The 27913-nt window shown below is 34.7% G+C and overlaps 2 protein-coding genes across 5 annotated transcripts in view; one reads left to right on the top strand and one right to left on the bottom strand.

The window, feature by feature from the left end:
• The window catches only part of ERBB4 (erb-b2 receptor tyrosine kinase 4), a 1129074-nt gene that overhangs the window by 33775 nt on the left and 1067386 nt on the right, over positions 1–27913 (top strand). The window lies entirely within an intron of this gene.
• On the bottom strand, positions 10523–11016 carry LOC102988355 (cytochrome c oxidase subunit 7A2, mitochondrial-like). Its single transcript, XM_055089887.1, has one exon. It carries the CDS (start codon positions 10933–10935, stop codon positions 10684–10686), a length of 252 nt encoding a protein of 83 aa, XP_054945862.1. The 5' UTR covers positions 10936–11016; the 3' UTR covers positions 10523–10683.

The following is a 27913-nucleotide window of genomic DNA, read 5'->3' as shown; positions in this document are numbered from 1 at the left end:
ACCTTTAAGGAAGGACAAAGTTAGAGTATTTCTTCAGTATATATCAGGTATATTCCCAGGATTTTCTAGCCTACTGGACTGTTTCTAAGATTCCAGTTTGCTTTCTTAAACTTACTTTCTTTTCCTCTTTTACCTTCTACTTCCCCTGAAAGTAAATGCATAGCATTACATGAAGAATTAGGGAGATCTCAGCTCTATAGATAGATTGAACATTTTTTGTAATTTTTTTAGCTTCTTGGTTCAATGTTTGTTATTCACTGGAGAGCAAATACTTTGTACAGCAAAGGTAGACATTATAAGCCTTCTAAACATGTCTGTGTTGCGTGACAAGTTGTTGCTCCTCCCTAATCAGCCCGAGAATATGTTTTCTTATTGTTCCCTAGAAAGAAACTGGTGCGTCAACAAAATGAAAAAAATAATTAAATTCTAGGACCACTTTTATAATACCCCTATAGTAGTCATTTATATGTTAATATTTTATAATGACTAATTTAATAGACAGATGGTGGTTCATATTACAGTATGAGAGTGGGGCATTTCCTTGGGACAATGATTATCTACCCAGTTTTCAATTAGAGAAGACTGCCAATTACCTGGAGTGGTTTTTATTTTAATTACTGGGTGATTAGGACAGCTAGGTAACCGGCCCAGAGGAAGGAGAACTAAACTGTGTGTGTGAATCCTTATTATGCAAACCCATAAAATAAATAAAGGCCATGCAAAGAAACTTTCGATGAAATGGTAGATAATTTACCTGAGGCAGTCCATATTCTTTTACTCATTTCATCACTAAAAAGTGAGTTTAAAATGTTAAACTGGCTGTTTGTGAACTAGACATTATTTTTCTGTAAGGAAAAATAAATTCAGAGGAAAGGTATTATTTGTTAGCAATCAGTGTTCAACATTTTCTGTTTAACATACCATGTTTTGATATGGTATTATCTCATTAAGAGAAGTCATTTACAGAGTGATCTTTGCTCTCTGAAGTATGGCTGAGACTTGAGGCAGAAAGATCACATGAATAAATTCCTGATTTTCTGGTCTTGTCTATAAAAATCTTCAGATTTTTTATTCAAGCTTCTTTTCTACATCTCCAGTTATCCTCTGAATATTTCTAGTTAAGTGTTTCCCGTCATGTTAACTTCAACAAATCTAAACCAATCTTATTTTCTCCCCAAACAAGGTTTGTCCTCAAGATTTTGTGTTCTTGTCTCTGCCAAAGAAACTACTATTTTAACATTCCTTCAGACAAGAACGGTTATACTTATTGATTCTGTGCTACCATCTTCCTTTTTTTGTCTATCATCCTTTGAAAAATTTCTTAGGCTAGTATCTTTATCTCCATTTGGGCTATCATTCCTATCCAGAGTTTCATAGACTCACAACTAAAGAACTGCAGTAGGCTTTGCTGAGAAAATATTCTCATTTCTCTAAATAACCCTTTGAATAGAAAACATTAGGTTTTTACATAATTCCTTTACTTAAAAATATTTCATTGACTATTACCTCAAGTAAAGAATATATACACTTTTCTGCTTCAAAGTCTTTGGTAATTTGGTACTGCATAACTGATAGGAGAGGAAGGACCAGTTAGGTAATACCAAATTACTGAAAAGGGCTGATTTAAGTTAACGAATGGATGAAAAAAATTTATTTGGAGTCTGCGAATTCTCCATTTAGACTTAGTCTCATTTTATTTAAAAAAAAAAAAAAGAAGAAGAAAACCAGTATTTAAAGTAAAAGGCTGGGGACTTCCCTGGTGGTCCAGTGTTTAAGACTTGCTCCTGACGCAGGGGGCCTGGGTTCGATCCCTGGTCAGGGAATTAGATCCTGCGTGCTGCAACTAAAAAAAAAATCCTGAGTGCCACAACTGAAATATCCTGCTCGCAGCAACGAAGATCCCACATGCCACAACTCAGCACAGCCAATTTAATTAATTAATTAAAAGAAAGAGTGCATGTATAAAAAAAAATAAATAAAAGGCGGTATTCAGGGGCTTCCCTGGTGGCGCAGTGGTTGCGCGTCCGCCTGCCAATGCACGGGAACCGGGTTCGCGCCCCGGTCTGGGAGGCATCCCACATGCCGCGGAGCGGCTGGGCCCGTGAGCCATGGCCGCTGGGCCTGCGCGTCCGGAGCCTGTGCTCCGCAACGGGAGAGGCCGCGACAGAGGGAGGCCCGCATACCACAAAAAAAAAAAAAAAAAAAAAAAGGCGGTATTCTAACAGATGTCCCTAATATAGTTAATTTTAAAAGCAAAAGAAAATATTACCTGTGATCTGAAAAAAAGAGTGAAAATGCAAAGTATAGAATTTAAGCAAATTAGGAGAACTGTTTTAGTAGATTATTTAAACCATATATTTTTTTAAATTAACTATAAAGTCAGCATGGAGATGCTGAGCACTTGGTGAGATACATAAATTGTGTAAAGATTGAGGAAATGAAACCTGTTTCTTAAAATATAAAATACTTATTTACCTGTATTTAAAAAGAATGTATTATCAAGATTACATTAGGACAACATTTTAGCTAATAGTCTCCCATTATAGTATGTATGTTGGGAAGACTTGAAAAATAATTATTGTGAACTATAGTTCATAAAAGTTTTGGGTTAACAGGTACCTCTGTTCAATATATAGGCCAGTGAGTTTTTATCAGGGTCTGGATTTCTGATACTCTTACCAATTAGCAAAGATAATATTTGCAAGTAGTGGTATGATCCATTCAAAATTCAAGAATGACTCTTAAATTGATTGAGTCTGTGTGTGTGTGTGTGTGTGTGCACGCACGCACACACATAGGTGCGTACATGTGGAGCATAATATACATGATGTACCTATTTTTTGATCAGGTGCACTGGCAACCAAGTATATTTATTATTTCCCATTTTCAGATTTATCCTCTATTTCTGGTTCTCTGTTCAAAAAATTTTCACCCAACCTAAAATGTTTAAAGTGAAATAACATGTTCATCAATTTTGTGCATAAGTATTTAATATTCTCCATATCCCTATCATAGGCATTGGAATCTTATGCTCCAAGACACCTGTATTCATGGAAACATTAACCTTTTTTTACTACATTCACTTTTTAATGTGTAATTTTAAGTCATATAGTTGTAGATTCATAACTTAAATCTCTGGTTGTTATTTTTGTGAGGGAAATCAAAATAAGAAAAGAATCTGTGTAAATTAATAAACACAGTAAATAGTAATATGTATTACATTGTTACATTTGCAGACCATATGCTTAACAGGTAAAAGCACAATCCAAACTTTCCAGTTATGTACATGTGGGACACTAATCTATATAATTTAAGGGATCTTGATTTTGTAGGAAAGATAATATATTATAGAGCTGATCTTTCCTGAAGGCTATAATTATGTACCAGGGCTAATTTTAGGCATCAGTGGGGCTGTCTCAAGTGCTGTCAGGTGAGCCATAGCACGTGATTAGTCAGGTAGGTTTCTACCATAAGTGTTTATTAACTTAAAAAGTTTAACTATATGCTGCATGAAAACAGATACACTGGTCAACAACATCTAGTAGACCAGATGGTTTGAGACGGATACCATGTGCCTTTAATTAGCTGCTAGTAGGGTTGGAAAATGCCCCCATAATAGGCTAATAAAATAGTAGGCTTACAATTTAAGGCAATTTCTTTTTTTCCCTTGAGGAAGAATGGGTGCTAAAACTTATCAAGTTTAAACAACTCTGATACAAATAAGTGGTTACCACTCACGGAATCTGTTTGCAAACTCTGATTCATGCCGCACAGAGAAAAAGGCACATGGGTGAGGGGATGGGGATTTTCTGAACAGTTCTCACATAAAAACAACACTGTTCCTTGTCTTATTTCAGTAAGGTTTTAATGTGGAAAAAATACGCTTGACCAACATAATAATGTTAAATAAGCATCAGAATAAGTAACTGAGGGGATTAGGATAATCATTTACCATGGGCTAGATCTCCTTCCTTGAAGGTAGTTGAGGTTATTCTGAAGTGCCGTCTGAAATACATTATTTCCCACAGTCCTTTCCATTCTTAATTATCTTTTAAAAATTAATCTAAAGTTAATTTTAATTAATTTTTAATTTCATTAATTTCAGCATTTAACCTTCAAATTTAAAAAAACTAAACTAAGATTTGCAAGGAGAAAAAATAACAATAATTATTAATCACTGGTAGGATTTTATTACAGTTTGGATCAATTTTGAATGCTTTAAATATATATTCTGCTTGAATAATGTTAACAGTAAAACACATATTGTGATTACTTAATAACTTGAACACATTTACTACTTGGGTTCTCCTAAAATGTCTTTACTACAGGAAAACAGAAAAGAAAAACTTTAAAAGCCTTGCTAGACTATTGAAATTCTATGTAAACTGAAATATAATAATTTTTAAAACCAAATCTTTTTTAACCTTGCTTAAAATAATCTCTCCAAAAGAGCAAAATTTGATTACAGCTTATTACCTCCTAGGTTCAAGAAACCTGGCTGCTCATTTGGCAAGTTTAGAAGAAGTATAGCTATTGTAATAAGACCCAAATAGGTAGGGATGCAACCCATGCATCCAAAGTGTCACAGGAGGTGAAAGGGCTCTAAGCTGGGAGAGAGGAGGCAGAAGACTTCTTCCCTTTTGTTCTGCAGCGACCACATGACTCAAGCTAGTTTCTTTGCTTCTCTAGGAATTTCTCATTTCCTCATCTGTAAAAGAGACCTTGGGCTAAGTGATGTCTAGGTTCTTTCCAGATCAAAACTTTTTAAAGCCCTAATTCTAAACATTCTCTCCATACATGTATAAAACTGAAAAAATCATATTTTTATAATCTATGAAAGCTGCAAATGAAATAACTGCATTTTAGCAGGTTTTTTCTATTAAAATTTTGAAAAGGGAAAGTAGGTATAATATGATCATTTTAGCGTAATTATTTGTTTTTAACATTAGCATCATCTTTTACTACAAATTAGCTTTGTTAAACTGTACCTTTTTTTCTAGTCCCATGACTAGAAAGAAATTTGTCTTTCTTAACTATTTTTAATTTTATTGAGGAATAATCGACAAATATAATTATATATATTTAAAGTGTACAATGTGATTATTTGATATACATATACATTGTACAATGATTATGAAAATCAAGTTAATTAACACATCCATACCCCACATAGGTAACATAGATAACGTGTGTGTGGTGAGAATGCTTAAGATCTAGTCTCAGTAAATTTCGAGTATAGCGTACCATACTAATTATAGTCAACATGCTGAACATTAGATCCACAGAACTTACTTTTCTTACATCTGAAAATTTGTACCCTTTGACTTGTATCACCCCATTCCCCCGCTCCCAAACCCCTGGCAACCACCATTCTGTTCTCAGTCTCTATGAAATCAGATTTTTTTCCCATTCTGATTCCACATATAAGTGATACCATACAGTATTTGTCTTTTTCTGGCTAATTTCACTTAGCATAATGCCCTCCAGATTTATCCATGTTGTTGGGAATGGCAAGATTTTCTTCTTTTTTATGGGTGAATAAATTTCCATTGTGTGTATATCTGTGTGTATGTGTGTGTGTGTGTGTGTGTGTGTGTGTGTGTGTAAATTTTCCCTATCCATCCATTGAAGGATATTTAGGCTGTTTCCTTATCTTGGCTATTGTAAAAAATGCTGCAATGGACATGGGCTTGCAGGTTATCTCTTTGAGATATTGATTTCAATTCCTTTGGATATATACTCAGGAGTGGCCTTGCTTGATCATATGTTAGTTCAATTTTTAAATTTTTTGAGGAACTGCCTTACTGTTTTCCTTAATGGCTGTATCATTTTACATTTTCACAATTTATAAACTTTCCCTTTTTTCATGGCGTCACCAATATTTGTCATCTCTTGTCTTTTGGATGACATCCATCCTAACAGGTATGAGGTGAGATCTCATTGTGGTTTCATTTTTAAATAAATTTTTTTTTATTTATTTATTTATATTTGGCTGTGTTGGGTCTTTGTTGCTGTGCACGGGCTTTCTCTAGTTGCGGCGAGTGAGGGCTACTCCTCATTGCGGTGCGCGGGCTTCTCATTGCGGTGGCTTCTCTTGTTGCGGAGCATGGGCTCTAGGCACGTGGGCTTCAGCAGTTGTGACTTATGGGCTCTAGAGTGCAGGCTCAGTAGTTGTGGCGCATGGGCTTAGTTGCTCCGCAGCATGTGGGATCTTCCCGCACCAAGGCCCGAACCTGTATCCCCTTCATTGGCAGACGAATTCTCAACCTCTGCACCACCAGGGAAGCCCCTCATTGTTTTGATTTGCATTTCCCTAATGATCAGTGATATTGAGCACCTTTTCATATACCTGTTGGCATTTTTATGTCTTCTTTGGAAAAATGTCTATTTAGGCGCTTTGCCCATTTTTCAACTGGATTATTTGCTTTTTTGGTTTTGAGTTGTATGAGTTATTTATATGCTTTCAGAAATACTTCAGATATACTTATTAGATATATGGTTTGTGAATGTTTTCTCCCATTCTGTGGGTTGTCTTTTTAATTTATTGATTGTTTCCTTTTCTGTGCAGAAGCTCTTTAGTTTAAGTAGTCTGATTTACTTATTTTACCTTTTGTTGCTTGTGCTTTTGGTGTCTTATCTAAGAAATCATTGCCAAGACCAATTTTTTGGTTCCATGTTCAATTTTTTCCCTATTTTTTTCATGATTTCAAATTTTATATTTAAGTCCTTAATCCATTTTGAGTTAATTTTCGTGAGTGGTGTAGGATAGGGGTTCAGTTTCATTCTTTTGCATGTGGATATTCAGTTTTCCCAGCACCATTCATTGAAGAAGCTGTCCTTTCCCCACTGTGTGTACTTGGCACCCTTGTTAAAAATTAATTGACCATATATGCAGGGGATTATGTCTGGGCCCTCTATTTTGTTTCACTGGTCTATGTGCCTGTTTTTGTCAGCACATTTTGCTTTGATTACTATAGCTTTGGAACATAGTTTGAAATTAGGTAGCATGATGCCTTCAGCTTTGTTCTTATTTCTCAAGATTGCTTTTGCTATTTGGGGCCTTTTGTGGTTCCATACAAATTTTAGGATAGTTTTTAAAACAATTTTGTGAAAAATGCAATTGGAATTTTGATTGGGATTGCACTGAATCTGTAGATCGCTTTAGGTAGTATGGACATTTTCAGAGTATTAATTCTTCCAATCCAAGAACATAGCATATCTTTCTATTTGTTTGTGTTTTCTTCAATCTCTCATCAATGTCTTACAGTTTTCAGTGTACAGGTCTTAAATCTTCTTGGTTAAATTTATTCCTAAGAATTATTTTAGATGCTATTGTAAATGGGATTGATTTCTTAATTTCTCTTTCAGATAGTTTGTTACTAGTGTATAAAAACACAAATGGTTTTTGTATGTTGATTTTATATCTTACAACTTTACTGTATTTTTTATTTATTAGTTCTAACAGTTCTTTTGTGGCGTCTTTAGGGTTTTCTAGATATGATATCATATCATCTGTAAATAATGACAATTTTACTTTTTTTCATTCCAGTTTGGATGCCTTTTATCTCTTTATTTTGCCTGATTTCTCTCTCTAGCTAGGGCTTCTAGTACTATGTTGAATGAGAGTTGTCAGAGTAGGCACCCTTGTCTTGTTCCTGATCTTAGAGGAAAAGCTTTCCACCTTTCACTGTTAACTGTGACATTAGCTGCGGATCTTTCATATATGCCATTTATCATATTGAAGCATTTTCCTTTTATACCCAGGTTTAGAGGTTTTTTATTATGACAAGATATTGTGTTTTGTAAAATACTCTTTTGCATCTATTGAGATAATCCAATGATTTTTATATTTAATTCTATTAATATGGTATATCAAATTTATTGATTTGCATATGTAGAATGATCCTGCATCCCAGGGGTAAGTTCCATTCGATCATGGTGAATGAGTCTTTTAATGTGGTGTTGAATTCAGTTTGCTAATGTTTGGTTGAGAATTTTTTAATCAATATTCATCAGAGATATTGGTCTACAATTTTCTAATGGTGTCCTTATCTGGCTTTGATATCAGGGTAATGTTGTCCTCCTAAAATGAGTTCCTGTTCAGTTTTTCGGAAGAGTTTGAGAAGTATTGGCATTCATTCTTCTTTAAATATTTGGTGGAATTCACCAGTAAAACCATCTAGTCCTGGACCTTTTGGTGGTGAGAGATTTTTGATTCCTGATTCTCCTTACTCATTATTATTCAGTTCAGATTGTGTATTTCTTCATGATTCAGTCTTGATAGGTTGTGTGTTTCTAGGGATGTATCCATTTCTTCTAGGTTATCCAGTTTGTTGGCATATAATTGTCCATAGTAGAGCTGGGCTTAGAGCAGTGGCAGGACTTCCCGGCCATGACAGGTCAGAGCCCTGATCTGAGATGGGGGTGAGGCATAGAGCAGTGGCAGCTCAGGTCCCCTTCCTGTATGTGGTAAGGTGCTGTGGTGTTCAGATCCCGGATAGCAGCACACAGCAGGGACTGGGACTCCTGAGGTCCGGTCCCACCCCAGCAACAGCTCCAGCCACAAAGAGTAGCTGCTGTGGGTGGACTCTAGGCAGCTCTGTCAGTGGCATCAGCATTGGTGAAGACTGTGGGAGACCCCTGTAGCAAAGGCTGCAAAAGTCCACAGTTGTGAGTCTTGCTGGGGTTCTCCTGCTCCCCATTCCCCATGAGGTGAAATTCCTCTGAGGGTATCCTTCCAGGCTCCAAGCTTCTCTGGACTGGAGGATGGGGTGACACAGGTAATAGGCTTCCTGTGCTTTTCTATGATGCTGTCCTTGGTTTTAAAGCTACAAAGGGTTTTTTTTGCTTCTGTTTTGGTATAGTCCAGAGCTTTCTCTGAGCTGTTTTCTCTAGTTTTGTAGTTGTTTATTTATGCTTTTTGGGGTTTTTCTTGGGGAGATGAGTATTGGGATTTCCTAGCCCTCCATCATGCTGACATCACCTCCCAATTCTTTATTTTCATGTATGTTTCAAAAAAAAAAAAAAAAAGTCTGAAACTGGATTTTTACAAGGCTTTTCTGACCTGAAAGTTTTGTTTTTTGGAAGCTTAAAAATAAAAATCTTTCTATCATGTCATATCTGCATTAACTGCATTGTAGAGTTAATTAAGCAATAGCTGGGCATTTCATAGGGATTAATGACTAACAAGGAGGAGTGGATGGCTCAAGGTACAGCCAAGGACCATTAACATTCACTGGCCATTAATTCCAAGAAAATGCCCAGCATCAAAGTCATTATTGCTATTGTAAACTGAAAACGGAAAAGACATATAGGTATATGGATTTTTTTAAGGGTGATGCAATTTTAATTGATATGTACAAGGTATTAATGGAGAACTTAATTTTTGTACATTATCCAATCACATTGCTGCTCTCATCTCTCATGGTTCCATTTGGGTTATAATTAAGCAGTAACAATTGTAGACCTGGGTATTTCCTGGGGATTAATGAATGGCTGGGTGGAGTTAATTGCCTGAAATATAGTTTCAGGCCATTAACCTCAGTTGGTCACTAATCTCTAGGAATTTATTTTAACTGAGGTCATTTTTTTTTTTTTTGCGGTAAGAAGAAAAATGCATTCAATTATTTTAGTATTAATTCTATTCATTTTTGTTTTCTTGAAATATATCCAATAATAGTTGGGATCTGTGGAGTCTTGCTGTATGTCCATTTCAAAGTTACCTCTTTTTGAATGTAAACACTCAGTGGGTGGAGAACATCCCTGTGATACTTAGAATACAGCTTCTTTCAAGAGCTTGTTGATTCTTTTCCTTATTGAAATAATCTTTCTTACCCTGGTTAAACCTGGACAAAATTGCCTTTGTTATCAATCAGTCATCTATGAATAATATTTTATCTAATACATATTTATTAATTCTATTGGCCATTGTTCTTTGTAATGTATATATTCTTAATAAAATTTTTCCTTGTGTTTCTCTTAATGGTGTATCATGTTCTAAAAATAATACCAATTCCTTTGGTTTGTTAATGTGTTACTAATTTCTGCTTTACCTGAAAATTCAAAAATTAACTGGGTTTATTTAGACTGAAGAGGATAATTGATTAACAAAATACTAAGATTACCACTTAAAATCTAATTTTGTACTGAAGATAATACATAAAGAAACTAAAAACCATAGTTACAAAAAAAGTTTTAATTTAATGAATATCAACACAAAATTTGGTAGTGTCATGACAATTATATTGATTAGATTTTCTTGAATTCTAATAGTAATTCTTGGCTGACTTCAAGTAACATAAATTTTAAAAATGCTAGTATTAAAATTGCTATAAAATTTGAACTATGTATCTGGAAAGTACTTGCTAAGTACCCTAAATATGATTGATATTGAGGCTATTTTTTAGTGAAGTGAAATAATTGATATATATGTAAATTTATTAGGACTGTTACACAATATTAACAAAATTTACCATGTCATAATAATTAATATTTTTGGAAGTCCTGGATATATATATATATATTTTTTTTTTTTTCATGGTAAAGACTGCTTTATTGGTGGCAGTTAGTACAAGTCAATAAATATTGATCCCCAAAGAAGAACTCAAGCTAGTTATCAGACTACTGGTCCACAGAGAGCTGAATGGAGTTGAACCAACTGATTGCTGGGAGGATAAACTGAAGTCAACCCTGCTTCTTGGGGAATGAAGCCACAGCCAGCTGATATATGGCATATGCTGTTCCACCAACTGTAAGAATCATGGTGGCTCTGTACACGAGGGCATCAGCTATCCCACCCTTTAGATGCACTGGAATTCCATTATCCTCCTGAAACAGCTTTTGTTTCTCTGGAGCTTTATTTTCAAACTGCCTGCGTGAAGCAGTACTTATGGTCCTCTGGGCAATCTGATGAAGAGCCAGCAGACTCCGCAGCATCTTGGCTCCGTTACTGCCTACCAACCAGATATATTTTTAATAAAAATACTTGACAAATGGACATTATCTCCAAATAATGTAGTACTTTTATACTTGTCTATTTCTCTGCATTAAATGTTAATAATAAACAAAATTTGAATATGTATCATAAGATGCTTTCATTGGTGAAAGGCACTGTGGAAAATAGAGTGTGTGTGTGTGTGTGTGTGTGTGTGTGTGTGTGTGTGTGTGTGTATGTATGTATACATTAGATGGACTCTTATATAAACAGCTTTCCATAAGAAAGTAAAGCCATTTTATGTATAAACTGTAGTTCCTTTGTTGTTGACTTATTTAAGTAATTACTTTGGTTCTTTACTTTTACAAGTGTAGGTAGACCTAGATTTCAAAAAACATTAACCAAATAATCAGAATACTTTTAACACCATGTATCTGTTAAAAACATTTAACATTGAAATTAAAATTGAAAACATTCTAGCAGACTTCTTAACACTAAAAAAAGAAAATCAATAATTGTAATTGGAACTAGCTTTTTTGTGCTCTCTATTATAATAAATGACTACTCGATGGAATAAAACTAGCCCTATCTGCTTTATACTATAATAATAGTATGTTTCCTTATATTTACTCTATGTTGTACAATCTATAAAGTGTTTCTGTATACATTAGCACCTTCATGCTAAAGGAACAATTATTCTGTTTTAGTAAATGGCTGATGCAAACCAGAGAAATTAAATGACTTATTTAAAGTTCTAAAAGTAATAAGTAGAGAGGTAAACCTGAAGCATAGATTTTCTTTCTCTAGACCTGACACCTTTACCTTATATCTGAGTTTCACAGGTGGAACAACATAATAGAGCTGATCATGTGGTCATTGTAAATGTATGTTAATTACATTAGGATACATTTTTTTCATTTCGCTCACAGTTTAGCATTTTTGCACATAAAGAATAGCCCTACTGTTTTCAGTTACATTTAAATCAACATCCACTTATAAAATCAGTTCTAACATTAAAATTAGCAGTTACTTTTCTTTCTTTCCGGCAGAGCAATTGATACTAGCATGTATGTATTTAAATTTCTTATGGAGTTTAAAAATATTATTTTAAAATTTAATTTAGTGACTACATTACCATTAGTGTTATAACATATTTTCAAAAATTCAAATAGCATTATCTTTCTATTGTCATCAAACACTGTTATTTTTCAGTCTGTTTCTTTGAAAATCCATTGTTTAAAATTCAAAATATTGCTCTTGTTTAGCTATCCACATTTCGGTGAAGGTATATATAATCTTGTTTAGGTGCATTGCTTTCAACCTCCTAACCAATTTCTTATTTTACCTTATATTATTTTTTCAGAGCTTCATATTTGTTTTCATAAGATTTACATTTGCTTTGCTCCTTGCTACTGAATCTCCAATATGTCTATTTTGTCTCTGCTTATAAGAGCATGCCAAAATTGGCATTTTTTTTAAAAGTAGTGCTTCAAGAATTTGCTTGAAAATGTCTGTGTATGCAACAAAGAATATTTGTTTTTATGACAGGGAGAATATTCAGGAATGCTGTGAAATGGAGACCAGGGTCAGGAAATTTATACAATCCAGATTTTATGTGTTCTTTGGAATGTCAATAGTTTTGAATGTTCACATTGCTAGGATGACAAAAGAAATAAAACATTGCATCTAAGTTGGTAAATTAGAAGATATCATAGAAACTGAAGGATGAGTTTTCCAAAAATAATAGATCCTACATGATAGGAATAAAAATAACTTTCTAAGCTATAGTTTCAAAAGAAGAAAATTCTAGATGGTGAATCCATAAAAGGCAGTAATCTACTTCTCCCTATATTCTTTAGAGAAATTTAAAAGTTCCAATGAAATTATGTATTATCTACCAAGATAGTCCTATTCCAAGCATAATGTTTTTCCAAGTTCACCCCCTTTAAAGCAGTAAATTCCATCTTTAACCCCTGTGAAAAAAAAGTCCTCTTTTTGGTGGCAAAGAGAAAAATACAAATTAAGCAACATATTATTATACCTGTAAGAAGAAGAACTTATTGCTTTTAAAATGATGGGGATCCTGAGTTATAAAGGCCCTTAACTTTGTGCTGTCCCAACTCTGATTCTGTGAAGTTAAATGTTAATAAAATAAAATGAATCTAGAAATCAGAATTAATTCTTATTATTCCTTTTTAAAAAAATCTTTATACACAATAGATTTTCTGTTCATATACAACAGGCTCTAGATATGTTTGGAAGTAAACTGATTTTCAAACCTTACATATTTTAGGGCTAAACCAGTACAGATATTTGCATCTTTTCTTTTGCTCATGATCATTCAGTCCTTTTGATTTAATTATAGAGCCGGTCTCAAGTAGAGGCTAGAATGCCCTGCAACACCACCCTTTAAAGCTTGACTATCTTACTTTTAAAAGGGGGGAAGATAGCTGTGCAGAAAAAAAAAAGGGGATCCCAGTAAAACAGGTTTAGACCAACCCTAGGACGAAAAGAAATTGAATCCATTCTAAAACAAAAATAATATTCACTTTCAAGGGTACCACAGATTTCCAACATTAAAAAAAAAACCAATAGTTGAGGGACATCTGGTTTAATGGAGGACTTAATCAATTACTGAAGACTACAAAAGTTGCTTTTCGACTGTTAACATAAAGAACTATTTGTAGGCCAAAGTTAATTATTCAAGAAAAGGTTTACATGGAAATCCTGAATACTGTTGAACTTCACTCTATTTTCAGGATACTTTTAATGATTTACAGCCCTATCAAATATGCAATCAAATTTGCTTATAGAAAATGTCTTTCATACGCTATACAGATTGTATAGGATACATTATTATTATTTTTTAATTATTTTGAATTTGCATTGAAACTGCCTTCTAAAACTGTCAGTAAATAGAGAACACTCTAGTGAAAAGTAATACTTTTACTAATAAGAGACAGAGATGTAAAACTTCAGATGTAATTTTCTGGGTAAAATAGGAGGCAGAAAGAGCTAAATAATGGGGTCATGAGAATATCAAAGTGAACTATAAAAGGAATGAAAGCAGAGGGAAGGAGAAGCAGTAGAGATGCTATTAAATAGTTATTTGTTTGTTGTTATATATTTGATAGTTCACTGTATGCCAGACACTGTGCTAGGAGCTGGGGATATAACAGTGAATGAAATATAGATTTGAACTATTATGACAAAATACAGTATCTTTTAGTAGACTAATAGAAATATGCATGTGAAATAGAGATGGGATGAAGAAAATGATTAGTTCTGTCCCTCAGTTGGGGGACAGGTAAGAGAAGCCTTCACAAAGATGCTTTTGTGAAATATTTGAGTTAGAAGATTTAATTAGCCAAAATCATTCCAGGTAGTTGTAAAAGATGGGACTAGACACAGTATAATGGGTTTGGAGAATTACAAGTAGTTCAGTATTCTTAGAACATAATGTTCATAGAAACATACTGGAAGAAAAATGAGGGAAGTGATAAAGGAAGGATAAGGATGGTCGGCCAGAAGGCTTTTGTGACCATACAAAGAAGCATGACCATTTATACAATGACAAGACTTGGTTTTAAGTTGCACAGAGGAAGTTGTACATTGTAGAAGAATTTTCTTATGGGTCTGTTTATGATTAGCTAACCTTGGAAAGATAAATTTTTAGAATATATACAGCAGATAAGAACTATGGAGATTTATTACTCTATGGAATAATATGTTATTCCTCTATTCTGAACGAGTCCTAGCTATAATGATAGTTGAGGTTTAGATAATAATTATGTTTTTATTTAACTGTATAGAAAGAGTTAATTTTTATTGTCTATCATGATATAGCAAGATAAATATTTTGATTTCGATATTGGTAAGTCTTCCCTGTGGGATAAAGTTAATAAGCCAAAGAAAGGTAAGCATCTTCTAGCTCACATCCGATTTAATAGACTTGAGGAAAAGTATTCAATACTCTGTTAACCTTACTTTATGGCTGAGAGTTTAGGGGAGGGGGCTGTATGGGAGCACTAGAAGGAGTCTGAATCTTGGTCAGTGGGGTTGTTTTGGTGAGTATCCAGCTTATTTAGTCATGTTGAAAGTGAGCTCCCACGGAAAGATAAGTCATGTTGGGTTGTTAATACGACATACATAACTAGTTGCATCTACCCTCAGGAAAATACCTTTAATCATGAGTGTCACATCTACTTATGGGACATAAAGGGGAAAGATCATTGCTGTCTATTCTATTTATTCTGTCCATTACACCTAATAATGATTCCTTTAAACTTCCTAATACCTTTTTGTTCCCTTTTGCTTTAGAGAACTTAATTTGGTGGAACCATATGTGGCGTGAATTGACATTTATCAATTGTCTAGCATAAAAACTCAATTTTTCTTTGGGGGGCATCTGAAGAAAGATAGATGGCAAGATCTGGCCATCCATTGTGAAAGCCAAAGTGAATTTATTTCCTCTCTCTATCCTTGACCTAAGCATGACCAGTCAGATACTACTGACACAAATGGAAGGTTCCATAGAATGTTTTCAAGGTATTTGCAATGAATTTAAGGGTTTAGACATGAGGTAATGAATGTCTGTTCACAAGTTAGTGTCCAGTCGCCACTATGGCCATGGGGGAATTATAAGCAGAGTATCTCTGTGGTAGGTATTTATCTGGGCTATACCTTCTTTGGTTCTTATTGGAGCTTGGTTCTCCAAAATTACTGTTGATTCAGTGAGTTATCTGGTAAAATTCCAATAAACTCTTGTCTGCCCAAGTTAACTAGAGTCAGCTTCTGTCCTTTTTTAACTGGATTCTGATTATCCTAGCAGTTTGCTAGGATGATTTGAAATATAATATCTATAAATTATTTCTGTAAACCATAAACTGTTCCTGAGCATGAGTGAAGAAGTGACCAGACCAGATTTGTGATTTAGAAAATCACTTGGACAACAATATGGATGATAGACTGTAGGTGTCAAAGCTGGAAAGATGAGTGTAATTAAAAGGCTTATTGCTATTTTTCAAGTGGGAGAGAATGAGGACCTCAACTCATAAGTGGTGTGAGAATTGGGAATTCACAGCCTTTAGGGATTATTTCAGTGGTAGGGCGTGAGGAAGTAGAAAGACACACTCCAGGTGTCCTCCTTAGAGGACACCCTTTAACATATGGGCAAAAGAAGAGATCCCAGTGAGGAGACTGAGTAAAAAGTAAAAACAAGTAGAAGGAAAAGCAAGGCAGAGTGGTATCTTAGAACCCAAGAGAGGAGAGAGTTTCATGAAAAAGAAAATTTCAAAGTGTCAAATAACACGGAGAAGTCGAGAAGAATTACAATTAGAAATTAACCATAGGATTTGGCCGGTTGGAGGTTATCAGTGAACTGAGAGCAGTGCAGGTGAAATGGCAGGGTTGGAGCCACATTTCAGAAGATTGATGTGGAGGTAAGCAACTTGACAAGTGCAGATTTTGTGTTGTTACTTTTCTGATAAGCTTGACCAAGAGGGTAAAAAGAGAGTAATTTGAAAAATAAAGAAGCCATCATTTAGAGACACAAAGTACAGAAAACCCAAGGAAGCTACAAAGTAAGTTGGAGCAAACTCATGATTTGAGACAAATTATTTCTCTGAATCATACATAGTTTTCTCATTAGTGAAACTGGAATAACAGTAACTACATAACGTGGGATCTGTGAAGATAGAGATAATGTAAGGCTAAGCTCAGGGCTTGATATTTTAGACTGTACTTGATGTCCCTCTTCTATGCTATCATGGTAACTGACATTTGCTATTTCTCTAGTTCCTTCTCTAAACTCTAATCTCTTTGATGGCCTGTAGTATGGATTATATCACAGTTGCATTCCCAGCTCTTGGAATATGTCTCCTACATATAGATTCTCAATATACCTTTGTTGAATAAAGTAAATAAATAAATAAATGCCTAAGCCAGTGGATATTATGCCTAAGCCAGTAAATATTAGTTCCTTCTTCTCTAAAGTGTTTCATCTGTTTACAGACCGACCCCATTTAAAACATCAGTTTTTATTTGTCTCACTTCCCCATTTTAAGTTTTCTTCCTGTAGAAGATAAGTTTGCCAAAGTCAATGATACATTCTGATAAGGATTGTAAAGTGTTTTTCCATGAGATAAAACATGGAAGTTATTTTTCATTTATTATAACCTTAAGGGAAATAGGAATGGAAGAAGATATTTACTATATAGAAATATGACAATATATAATTAGGACATGCTTTATATTACTGAATTATAGCCTTAAACAGAATGTTTAATGCTGTTATACTTTTGCTTTCCTCTCCTCAATCAAAGCAAACCAAATATTTCTGTCAGAACACTGTCTTTATCATTGTAGAATCAAAAAAATATTAGACATATCAAGAGATCATGTGTCTTAAATCCCTCACTTTTCTTTTCTCATTAGCCTACTACAGTAAATCAAGTTCTACATGGTGGCAGTGGGGATCGCAAATTCAGTCCCTGAAATGTGGGACAAAACATGTCATCCAGATTTTGACACTTCAAAGTTGTCATTATGATGTTCTTATTGATCATTCAGATTCTCTTGAAAACAAAATAAAACATTACAAAATGATTCTTATTGAAAACCCATAGACCCTCTTGTTTGAAGAATATTGATTTATAACATCTTGGGTAACCTGTGTAATATCCATGGCAATCATGACTATTTTAGTTTTAATAAAAATCTTACACCAAATTTATCTCCATTTTTTTTCCTGTAGATGTTTGATGTTTACTGTTATCACTCATTCCTCCCTCATTTTTCCATGTTATGCACCCCTAGTTACTTTAATGTTCTTAAGGACTCATTTTCACCCTCTTTTTGCTCCTCCGTCATTTTATTTGCATTATTTTTCTATTATCTTCTGCTTTCCCACCATCCCCATTATGTTTCCAGATTACTAAACTGTGCATTTTTAAGGGCCAGTCTTGCTTGAGTAGTATGATTACTGGCCTGTTGTTGCACATCATGTAATTTTAAAATAAAACGTATTTTAGCTTTTTATAACATTTATTTTTTAATAGCACCAAGATATTCCTGACATATTCATGTTGGAGTACTTCACATCCCTGTGTTTTCTTTACTGATTGCTACTCCCATCCAGTTTCTATATTCTCTTTCTGTTTAGTTCATTTTTATAATTCATTCAATAGGTATTCAATTGTTTCTTGTGTGCTAAGCACAAAGGAGACATTAGCCTTGATATAAATCTATGCCTTCAGAGTTTATAGTTCTGGTTGGGAATGCAGACAAGTAAAACAAATAACTTTTGGTAGGTGTTATTTATCCTACCTAAGGCATGGTGCTACAGAGCAGGCAGAGACTAATTTTACTTCTGCAAGGACTGGAGATGGAAGCTCTCAGACAGGGCTTCACAGAGTAGGTGATATTGGAACTGATAGAATTGAAGAAAGAGCTATACAAAAATAGAAGATTTTTTCTGGAATGACTGATGCTACCAAAATGCTCTCTATCTCATGTCTCTCCTACTTTCTGGCTCATCTTCATTCTCTCTGGCTTCTCCATTAAGGAAATCACAACCTTATAGCATCGCATCCCTATTTACTCCAGGAGAAAAATATTGGGGAATGACTTCCAATGGCACACTTTGGTGATATGTTCATCTTTGGGATAGTCACTGTGACCAGACAGAGGGGACACCGTGGTTACTTGGTCCAACTTAGTCATGTTTTGGGAGTTGTGGATGGGAAAAGGCATTCGCTACCATACCATTCCAGGCAACAGGGGCAGCATGTGAAAGAAATGGAAACTGGGAGGAATTAAAGTGGAGTTTTAGAGACAGCAAATGGCTTAGTGTGACCAAAATGCACGAGATGTGTAGAATGTGTGAATGGGAGGGAGACAGAGATGAAGTTGGGAAAGGTAAGGTAGCTCTAATCTTGAAGGGCCTTTGAAGCAATGCCAGTGCAATTTTCTTTTGTCCTCTAGGTGGAGACACTGAAGGTTTTTTAATTCGAATAATTATTTTATTATGTGTTATACTATTTTCAAAACCTCTTTAGTTTTTTAAAAATGATCTTCCCTAAAAAACCAGGAAAGAACAGATGAGAAGCTGAAAAAAAATCAAAATAGCAACAAAAAATAAATTCCTCTCACTAAAACACTTAGTAACTTCAAATATCAATGCTTTTTCAGCGGCATAGCACAGGGCGATCAGCTGGTGCTTTGTGACCACCTAGAGGGGTGGGATAGGGAGGGTGGGAGGGAGGGAGATGCAAGAGGGAAGAGATATGGGGACATATGTATATGTATAACTGATTCACTTTGTTATAAAGCAGAAACTAACACACCATTGTAAAGCAATTATACTCCAATAAAGATGTTAAAAAAAATCAATGCTTTTTGACAATCATATTTATTTTACAATGAATATTGTATCTTTTATTACTATTACACATATGAACATGTAACTCATACAAAGATGAGAGAAAATACTAGAAACCGGGATCATGCAAGGAGAGAATGTAGTAGTATTCACAAGCAAATGTAGCTTTTGAGTTTAGGACATGCTAAAATTTTAATTCCATTCTACTCTTGTGCCCTTATTTGAGTGAAACTAGTATATTACAGAAGATTTCAAGTGACAGTCTAAAAATCACAACTGAGATTTAGGGCACTGAGTTTTGTATTTTAGTTTTTTTTAAATTGAAGTATAGCACACATGCAGAAAAATGCACAAATCATTACAGTATGGGTTGACACATTACTACTCCAGAAACAACTAAAATGTAGATTCTGTGATTTTGAAATTAATAGCAGAAATAGAAAGAGACTAGAGACTTTTTCAGATTCCAAGAAGGGGAGAGGTCTTCTGTCTAAATTAGGACAGTATCTTTATACAAAGAGGAGAAGAAACATTTAGTCCCTGAACTATCGATAATTTTCTATGGAGAAATGTGGGGAATTGGCTATTGGGCCTGAAGGCATTTCAGTTAAGAACTTGATTTTCTAGATACAAGTACTTAAGTTTATGATGTGTTTTTAGGTTTTAAAAAACTTAGTGTCAGAAAACTAAAGTCTAGCCTTAGGAAAACACACTCAGAAGAATCTTTATCAAGACAAAACAAACTTTCTAGTAAGGGAAATTCGTGAGGTTAATCTGATAGATGTAGATTTACCTCTAAAATGTAATCAAGAGTCCTTACAAATCCTGAATGTTAATTGCTTAATTATCTTTTAAATTTTCTTCCTGTAGAAATGATGAGCACTGAGAACATCATGTCAGTCATCTGTTCCAGTTAATTTCACAGGAAGATGGGGATAGAAACTCAGCAGATGGTACAACCTTTGCTCTGAGAGTAGTGTGGGTTAAGTAGTCACTCTGGTTACCTGTCTTTTTGTTTTAAACTCACAGAGAGCAGTGAGATGATTGGTCCCTGGCCACTCACCCTGTCCTATTTCTCCCATTGTAAGGCAGAATGGTATGGTGGCATGAATATTAGGCTAGGGAATAGTAGATATTCATTCTAGTACCTGTCTGATTCTAACCATCTGATCTTATTCAAGTCTTCAAGTTCTCAAAAAGCATCAAGGAAGTTGAGTTAAATGTCTTACTCCCTCTAGCTACAGACATATTGCTGAACTGCTTCTAAGGTTTATTTGCCTTGTGCGATTCCCCAAAACGTTATAAATCTTTTGGAGTTTCCATTTTTTCATCTTTAAAATAATAAAATTTATCTCAGCATGTTGGTAAGAATTCAATGAGACTAAGGATTTTAAAATAATCTAATTATAAAATGCTCTCCAAATTATGGAAGTTATCATTGATTGTTATACCACATTCCACCTTACTCTAAACCCTTGTTTGTATTAGCTCACTTACTGAAGAAGTATTCCTTTTCCTGAGAAAATCCGGCTGTGGATTTATTTCTGCAGACCTTAACACATTCAGCCAGAAGGCTCAGTAGGATTTTTAGTTTGCTTGTTTTGGGTTTTTATGTTTAAACTTTGCTCAGGCAATATACAACCATTACCAAGCAAAACACATCTTATTCACCAACATGTTTATGAATTGAAATCCTGTAGTAGTCAGTGTCAACACAGTTTAAAATGAGCTCTAAATGTTCAAAGAACTGTGCCTAAACTTAAAGAGAGTAAATCTCCAGACGGTTTATTGTGAAGTATGATGTGCACCATTTCTTTATTAACTTAAGTTTGCATTATGGGTTCACAGGCTTAATTGATGCTTACCATGCCCAGACTTGTGTAGAGAAGACTTACAAGCCAATAACTAAATATCTAAATGCAATTTGTCAGTGCTTAGCGCTTTTAAGCATATCTGGATCTGGAAATATTTTGATGAAAATGTTATTTTTCTAGCTTTCCTTACATGCTTCATAGCTCTGCAACAGTTTGCAGTGATTGTGTGTGGGTACCTCATCTTTGGGAAACATTGCTGTAAATTCTTTCATGGCACACTGCTGGAGTAATTTTCCAAAAGAGAAGGGAAGAAATGGGTATTGAGTTTCTTCTAGGTATCAAGTATTATCTCTTTTGATCTTGCTGCAGCTTTGCAAAGTGTATTGCCATTTTGGAGTTGAAAACATTGGGGCTCAAAGGGATAAGTTTCCCATTGATCACATGCTTGATATTGGAGGAACTAGAATTTGATTCAAAGGCCAGTGTGGCCTTTTAGAGTTTCTCTTTTGTCCTTTTTAGGACAAAACGTTTCTATCTAGAACCTCTCTATGCTGAGATTAAAAAGTATCCTTCTTTCCTTGTGTTTTCTATGTGAGTTCCTAATTTGTAGGGTATAAAATTTGCATGCAATAATTTTCTTTATCAAATAATGAACAGTTTGTACCTTTGGATGATGTTTTATGTATTAATTATTAAAATATGTTTTCAAAAATAATTTTACATATGTTTATGTACACACAAATGCTTGTGTAATATATAACTTACATATCTATAATTTATAAGATATAATTACACTTATAACATAACTTGTGTTATATATATAATTTATAGGTCTAACATATGTAATATAAGTATAATATAGAAGGTATAAACGATACAGCACACATAACTTACATATATGCATGTATACACTTCGTCCAAAATTAGACAAGGTTTTAGAATAGATACTTAAAGTGACTTCACATCATTTTTTGGGGCTTCCCTGGTGGTGCAGTGGTTGAGAGTCCGCCTGCCGATGCACCCCAAAACGTTATAAATCTTTTGGAGTTTCCATTTTTTCATCTTTAAAATAATAAAATTTATCTCAGCATGTTGGTAAGAATTCAATGAGACTAAGGATTTTAAAATAATCTAATTATAAAATGCTCTCCAAATTATGGAAGTTATCATTGATTGTTATACCACATTCCACCTTACTCTAAACCCTTGTTTGTATTAGCTCACTTACTGAAGAAGTATTCCTTTTCCTGAGAAAATCCGGCTGTGGATTTATTTCTGCAGACCTTAACACATTCAGCCAGAAGGCTCAGTAGGATTTTTAGTTTGCTTGTTTTGGGTTTTTATGTTTAAACTTTGCTCAGGCAATATACAACCATTACCAAGCAAAACACATCTTATTCACCAACATGTTTATGAATTGAAATCCTGTAGTAGTCAGTGTCAACACAGTTTAAAATGAGCTCTAAATGTTCAAAGAACTGTGCCTAAACTTAAAGAGAGTAAATCTCCAGACGGTTTATTGTGAAGTATGATGTGCACCATTTCTTTATTAACTTAAGTTTGCATTATGGGTTCACAGGCTTAATTGATGCTTACCATGCCCAGACTTGTGTAGAGAAGACTTACAAGCCAATAACTAAATATCTAAATGCAATTTGTCAGTGCTTAGCGCTTTTAAGCATATCTGGATCTGGAAATATTTTGATGAAAATGTTATTTTTCTAGCTTTCCTTACATGCTTCATAGCTCTGCAACAGTTTGCAGTGATTGTGTGTGGGTACCTCATCTTTGGGAAACATTGCTGTAAATTCTTTCATGGCACACTGCTGGAGTAATTTTCCAAAAGAGAAGGGAAGAAATGGGTATTGAGTTTCTTCTAGGTATCAAGTATTATCTCTTTTGATCTTGCTGCAGCTTTGCAAAGTGTATTGCCATTTTGGAGTTGAAAACATTGGGGCTCAAAGGGATAAGTTTCCCATTGATCACATGCTTGATATTGGAGGAACTAGAATTTGATTCAAAGGCCAGTGTGGCCTTTTAGAGTTTCTCTTTTGTCCTTTTTAGGACAAAACGTTTCTATCTAGAACCTCTCTATGCTGAGATTAAAAAGTATCCTTCTTTCCTTGTGTTTTCTATGTGAGTTCCTAATTTGTAGGGTATAAAATTTGCATGCAATAATTTTCTTTATCAAATAATGAACAGTTTGTACCTTTGGATGATGTTTTATGTATTAATTATTAAAATATGTTTTCAAAAATAATTTTACATATGTTTATGTACACACAAATGCTTGTGTAATATATAACTTACATATCTATAATTTATAAGATATAATTACACTTATAACATAACTTGTGTTATATATATAATTTATAGGTCTAACATATGTAATATAAGTATAATATAGAAGGTATAAACGATACAGCACACATAACTTACATATATGCATGTATACACTTCGTCCAAAATTAGACAAGGTTTTAGAATAGATACTTAAAGTGACTTCACATCATTTTTTGGGGCTTCCCTGGTGGTGCAGTGGTTGAGAGTCCGCCTGCCGATGCAAGGCACACAGGTTCGTGACCAGGTCCGGGAAGATCCCACATGCCGTGGAGCGCCTGGGCCCGTGAGCCATGACCTTCGAGCCTGCGCGTCCGGAGCCTGTGCTCCGCAACGGGAGAGGCCACAACAGTGAGAGGCCCGCGTACAGCAAAAAAAAAAAAAATATATATATAGATATATATCTATAGATATATATCTATATATCTATAGATATATATATATATAAATTTCTTAAAACCTCAAAAATTGAGAAGGCAGTTTACACTTAGGTAAATTCAAAAGCTGATTCGGGAAACTTGGCTACAAATGTATTTTTTTTTGAGTAAATAGCACATTGTTATTAGTTGGTAACTGAATAATCATGAGTAGTGTGAAGTCATTTCTTTTTAAAAGCTTCCAAATAAATGTAAATGTATAATCAAATCCAGCAGTAAAGCTAGCAACAACATAATTTTAAGATACTCAAGGCATATGCCATAGCTGTACAGGATGTCAGCGATGCCAGCAGCACATATGGCTTGCTTGCTTGTTTCTCTGCGGTGTCTCCCTGTTATTGGCACAAGCAATAGCACACCACAGTTCAATTCACAGACATGGTATTTACATATATACTCTATTGCAAACATGTATTATACCATGAGGCACTATCTTTAAATGGTTGTGATAAGAATAGAGTAATTTTTATTTCAAGATTCATGGAGAACATTATCCATTATCTTTAAAGATTTCTCACTCCTCTTTAAACAAAATCGAAACTCTCCACTTTGTCTGAGAAAGCCATGAATGAAATAATGCCTTCTTATCTTTGTTTTCTCTTGCTACTCTTCCCGGCACTCCTGCCACACTGGTCTCCTTTTGGTTCCTCCAACATGCCATGCTTTTTACATACTGTGCCTTCCCAGTAAAGTGCACTTGATAGGATGCCTGTATTAATAAAGTCTAATTTTACAAGCATCAGAAAGCTCTGCTTTATATACATATTCAATAGAATGTCATATTTTATTGAATAGATGAAGCACATTATTTTTCCTGATTCATTAGAAGGTATTTTAAATGTGTTATCTTCCTTTGAGGTCATCCACTTGCCTAAAGGCAGAGTTGAAAATAAGGTCTTGACCTAAGTAATAATCACCACAAAAATTTAAAAAGTAAGAATTTAAGAGTGCTTTTATTTAATTGAGAAGCCCCCAAATACAGAAATACCTTTATAAGTTTTCTTTGCTTTTAAACATGACAGGAAAAAAATAGAACTATCATAAATGCAGGAAATGTCTTTTTGTAACACATGAAGCTTCTGTGGAGATTTGCTATGTGAGACTCTGAACTGCTGTTAGGCAGAAATCATCATAAAGTTCTCTGTTAAAGTGAAATTCACTTTCATCAGAACTTCTGTGTGTGCTACTTCTAGTCTTTTACCAGTTCTAGAGCTTATGGAGTCCACCAAACATATCCCGGAGAAATTTTAAACGTATGTTCTATCATCACAATATCACCTTTATATAAGGTTCCATTTGGAGCAACCAGGCAGAGGCAGAATTGTAGTAGTTGTAAATGGAGTTTCTTGTTCTAGTTCAGACTCTATCATAGACTCAGCCCTATACTTCCTAATATTGTGGACCTTAGGCAAGTTTCCTGGTCACTGAAACAAAAGTATTGATAGAACCTTCAATATTAGGGAGATTTAAGAATTAAATAAGTTAATGACTTTTAAGCAGAGTACTTGGCCACCAGTAAATACTCAATGTCGGGTGCTTTTGTTTTCATAAAAAGTTGCTTTTCTTAAATTGCAACCTTGGAATTCCTCCTGGGGAGAGTAGGGACTATCTTTTGGAACATGGTTTAATTGGCATGTGTAATGGTGGGGGAGTAAAATTCCCTGGTCATAGTCTGGGTGAAGCCAAGGTAAGAGAAAGAGAAAGCTCTAAGAGATTACAAGGATTTGGGGGCTTTGAGGAGGGAATCAGGGGAGTAAAACAGAGTCTAGCAACATGGCAGAAAGGTGGGAAAGAAGATAATGAATAAAGAAGATAATGAGTAGAAGTTTGATTTTTATGATGAGAATGGCTGAAGGACTTTAGGGATGCCTGGTATTTAAGGTTTTTTATTGTAAAGTAGCACTCACTCTCGTAAAGGTGGCCATCCAAACACTCCTGAATGTGCGGCACTTTGGGGAGCAAAGGGATTGGGCAGTGCCCAGCTGGGCAATCATGATATAGAAAAAGAACAACAATGCTAAAGGTGAAATTTAGGGTTGAGACAGAGAACGTGCCAGAAGTGGGAACTCAAAACTAGGGCTGAAGAGAAGACAGTAGGTCACCATTCCTACCCCCAAATTGATCTTCCAAAGTTTTGGGAGAAATGTGGACTTTCTATCAACATTTAAGATGAAAGTGTATTTAGCCAATTTTTACTTAACTCTTAGAAAACTGGTAACCCAATCCAGTTGGAGGTCTTGGTGACATTCAGCTTATGACATTATTAGTAAGGCAGATGGTGGTCTTGCGGAAAATACAAGGATAGTACATGGAGAATGATCAGGCTTGATTGGAACTGGTACTTCCAAGTTTCAGGCCACTAGGAATCTGGAACGTTCAGGGGAATAGGATCCTGGGACTATCAGGAATAGAGAAGCCAGTTCCTCCGTTTATCATCCCCCCCCCCCCATGATATATCTGATTTTCTCTGTGCATTTATTTTGACTTCTGTCACTACCATCTAACTACTCTTGCTCACTCATATTTTATATTTATTCATAACTTTTGCTTGTGCTTACCTGTGAAACTCAATGAATGTTTTCAATTTCTTTATCCACTCTTTCCTTTGGAATTTCCTAGTTCAAATGTCCAAGAGAGAGAATCTAATTGTAGTAGCTGACATTTCCAAGCCAGGCCTGAGAATGGGCATCCTTTTATCTGAATTCGACCTGGATCAAAGTGATGGAGAACAGGCTGGCACCAGAAGACAGTCTGGTATAAACTCTAGAATTAATCTTACATTTTCAAGATATTACTTTTTCCTTACTGAATCAATTTAATTAAATTAGACATTTTGAAAATGAGGTACATTGACCTGTCTTCGAACTGAAGTTTTGTGGCCCATAGAATATTTCAAAATAGTGAATTGAACTCAAGTGGGTTGATTTGATTTCAGCATTCTCCATGGAAGTCAGTAGCCTTGGTTGAAGCTTTCTAATAAAGAATACTCTTGTAAAGACAAAACAAATGACACAGCCTCGTAAGATTATTCCTAGGATGAATGCTAAAATTAAGCAGGTGAACATCTGAACACTTCCCAATTCTTTCTTTTCATGTATTGCAAGAGAGACACCAGAGAATCATTATCTGTTTCCTGTCCTCAAAACAGAGCCCACATATTGAAAAACTGAGTGACAAGCAATCTGGCCTATCCATATGACCATATTGTTTTCATCCCCTAATTAGCCTAGTCCTCACTGTGCTGATGAGGAAACAGATGCATGAAGCAGCAAATTACCTTCATCTCAGCTCTGAACAATAAACGACACAGCATTTAATTGTCTCATTTGAACTTGGGCGATTCAAATGCAATAAAGTGGAAATATTCAAGAAGGGAACATTGCTTTTAAAAAGATGTTTTCTTTTCATTTAAAAGTCACCACAGAATGTAGATTTGAATTATAGGAATTTGGCAACTTTAGATGGAAACAATTACTTCTTATTAAAAGACTGATAGCCAGTTGGTTCATTAATTGACATGTGGATAAATAGAGATAAATGTAAAATGTTTGTGGTCCTGAGGGTGTACTGCACGTTTATCTTCCATGCCTAGTTTTCAGTCAATTAATTGTAGTGGTTCCTTTTGGATTCTTTATCTGATTACATTGGAAGTGTAATTGTGCATCACTATCAAAGTGGCAGAAGTATGGGGAGGAAAACAAGTGCAGGGGAGGAGCTAATGAGAACCAGTCAAACTGCCTGACAGAGAGAATCTTTCAGCTTTGGTTTTTGCCTTCCAGTTAGAACTCTGTAGTGCTCTGTCATTTTTATTCATATCTGTGATTTCCAGACTCTAACAAAGTTTTGAGGAATTATCATCATTAGCTAAGATTTATTAGATACTCATAAGTTGACAAACATTATACTGTTTTACATAGATCGTCTTATTTAATCTTTATAATTACACTATAATGGGTACCATTACTACACCATTTTTATAGGTGAGGAAACTGAGGATTAGAGATGTAGA

The sequence above is a fragment of the Physeter macrocephalus genome, chromosome 2, assembly GCF_002837175.3.
Source record: "Physeter macrocephalus isolate SW-GA chromosome 2, ASM283717v5, whole genome shotgun sequence".
Lineage (NCBI taxonomy): Eukaryota > Metazoa > Chordata > Mammalia > Artiodactyla > Physeteridae > Physeter > Physeter macrocephalus.
The sequence above is the reverse complement of the archived record's forward strand: the minus strand, read 5'-3'. Positions and strand labels throughout refer to the sequence as shown.